At 38.4% G+C, this 2,455-nt stretch overlaps 1 protein-coding gene across 1 annotated transcript in view; it reads right to left on the bottom strand.

Annotated features, from left to right (window-relative positions):
* Positions 1–1,753, bottom strand: part of LOC107038465 (NADH dehydrogenase [ubiquinone] 1 alpha subcomplex assembly factor 3) — a 10,493-nt gene extending 8,740 nt beyond the window's left edge. Inside the window, exons 1-2 of the mRNA XM_015257561.1 lie at positions 1,604–1,753; positions 1,362–1,482 (exon numbers count right to left, since the gene is read on the bottom strand). Of these exons, the coding sequence (XP_015113047.1) occupies positions 1,362–1,482; positions 1,604–1,656 (174 nt within the window). The 5' untranslated portion in view covers positions 1,657–1,753. The remainder of the gene's footprint in view (positions 1–1,361; positions 1,483–1,603) is intronic.
* Between the last annotated feature and the right edge of the window lie 702 nt (positions 1,754–2,455).

A 2,455-nucleotide genomic window follows, 5' to 3' on the forward strand; every position in this document is an offset into this window, starting at 1 on the left:
CCCCCCCCGCCCTTAAAATACCCTGCGGGCTGTCCTGGGAACTGACCCCCAAGATCTCCCCTCGACCATGGCCTCCATTAATCCCCTTTTGAAAGAACCCGATAACTCTCCTGGTAAGTTAACCCTAAGAAATCACCAAGATCTCCCATTGACCCTCTTCGAAACAGCCAATTCACGTTCAAACGCTTTTCCTCACTCCGTCAACAAAATAACCCTCCAATCAATGAATTATGACAAATTCCAACATCAATGTTTCAATTTCTTCCCAGCCCTACTTGTCGCTGACTTCAATCACCTATTTGGAGCCAACTTCTGATAATAGCCGTTTTCTTAAATGAAGTCTCTGGCCTTATTGATCACATTATACACGAGTAGGGAAGGTTGGGGTAAAATGGATACGTGACTTTTTAAAAAATGTTAGTGACGGGTTGAAATATTGATGAAATTTAATAATTTTTTTTTCAATACAAAGAACAATTCTTTTCCGNATCAATGAATTATGACAAATTCCAACATCAATGTTTCAATTTCTTCCCAGCCCTACTTGTCGCTGACTTCAATCACCTATTTGGAGCCAACTTCTGATAATAGCCGTTTTCTTAAATGAAGTCTCTGGCCTTATTGATCACATTATACACGAGTAGGGAAGGTTGGGGTAAAATGGATACGTGACTTTTTAAAAAATGTTAGTGACGGGTTGAAATATTGATGAAATTTAATAATTTTTTTTTCAATACAAAGAACAATTCTTTTCCGTTGTGATGAGCCTAAACTGAGCTCTATTGATACATTTGTTTCTGAGTTATGAATAATCTAAAAAAAGTCTAGTGCCCATTTTACCCTACCCTCCCCGAATATTATTGAAAGGTAAAATAATCAGCTCAATTTTCATTTTATTTGCAGAATATTCAATGCAAGTTGAAATCGTCCAGAGTCTAACCCCCGTCTAGAAATTGAATTCCGGAAAAAATAGACCATGGAAAAAAGAGACCAAGGAAAAGAAAAAATAGACCAAGGGAAATTTTTAAGTTGGGTGGGTTTTAACATGTTTTGTGGGTGTGGGCTATTTTTTCCTGGTCTATTTTTTCCGCCTACCCTATTGACCTATTTACCCTACGATGAACTTTTTACAATTATTATCGCTGACAGGGGTTCAAAATTTTTGCTCTGACGATAACTATCATATCCATATGAAAGTGCCATAGAATGGTATGGTAATAAAATTGGTGGCAATTGTAAATCAAAGCTGAATAGATACTACTATCTAAGTGATACAGAACCAGAAAAATATTCTGGATCAATAGTGCGCTGAGTATGTCAAAGTTCTAAAATTCTCTGCAAAGATTTGAAATAAAATTTACCATTGAAATTTTGTCAATCATTAGTCCATAATCAGCATCTCTATTCAGGATCGTCACTGTAGTTTTCCCTTCACCTTCATAAGCTCCTTGCCCTACTTTATGTCGAACCGGTTGAGAATATCTGTAAATAATTCAACAATACAATTAAATGCAACTTAGATTCTACTTTTCATCACCCCAGGAAGCATGACATAAAGCTGAATAATGCACATGAAAGGTCAATCGGTATGGATGATAAATACCGTATTAGTCGTTTGGAGTGCATCCTTAACAGTTGACAACATAAATTGGACATATTATTTGTAAGTAATTTTGTGTTTGAGTGCAGTGAAGGTTATGTCACATTGTTGAACTCAAGAAGCGTTCGATCAAAGAGGATAGACCTGAGTAGAGGCCCGGATCGGGGGGTTTGACTGACTCCAAAAAAGTTAGTTGGTACCCCATGGGAAAGGCGGCGTTCCGGTCGAATTGTCGGTAAATGTGAGTCGGGTGCGTGAGTAACTCGGCAGTAGCAGTCCTGCTGTGACAGGGACAGGTTCGGAGGGGGATTTTTTTCCTCCTTGTACTCAATGTTTACTTTATGTTTTTCAGTTGATTTATTCGCCGACTAATTAATATTAAGGGATGATACAAAGACTGTTCAATGGAGAATTAAATTCCCCATCCATCAACCCCCGTTTCATCCCTTAATCTCTGGAATAAAAAAATTAATATTGCGACGAAAGTCACCGCGCTATAAGAAACTCAATGGTTTCTCGGCGCAGAGCGCTTCTCCATTAATTCGCCCGCTAATTAAAAAATCGTCTCTCCCCTCCTAATTAACATGAAGGAATGAAACCAATGCTGTTCGATGGAGAATTAAATTCCCCATTCATCAACCTCCGTTTCATTCCTTAATCTCTGTAATAAAAAAATAAAAACTGCGACGAAATGCGCGGCGCTATGAAAAACTCAATGGTTTCTCGGCGCAGTGACTCCCGACAACTCGCCCGCTAATTCAAAAATCGTATCTCTGCTCCTAATTAACATTAAGGAATGAAACTAATGCTGTTCGATGGAGAATTAAATTCCCCACCCAACAACCCCGGTTTCAT

The sequence above is a fragment of the Diachasma alloeum genome, unplaced genomic scaffold, assembly GCF_001412515.2.
Source record: "Diachasma alloeum isolate Michigan unplaced genomic scaffold, Dall2.0 Dall_scaffold_00284, whole genome shotgun sequence".
In the NCBI taxonomy this organism is placed as follows: domain Eukaryota; kingdom Metazoa; phylum Arthropoda; class Insecta; order Hymenoptera; family Braconidae; genus Diachasma; species Diachasma alloeum.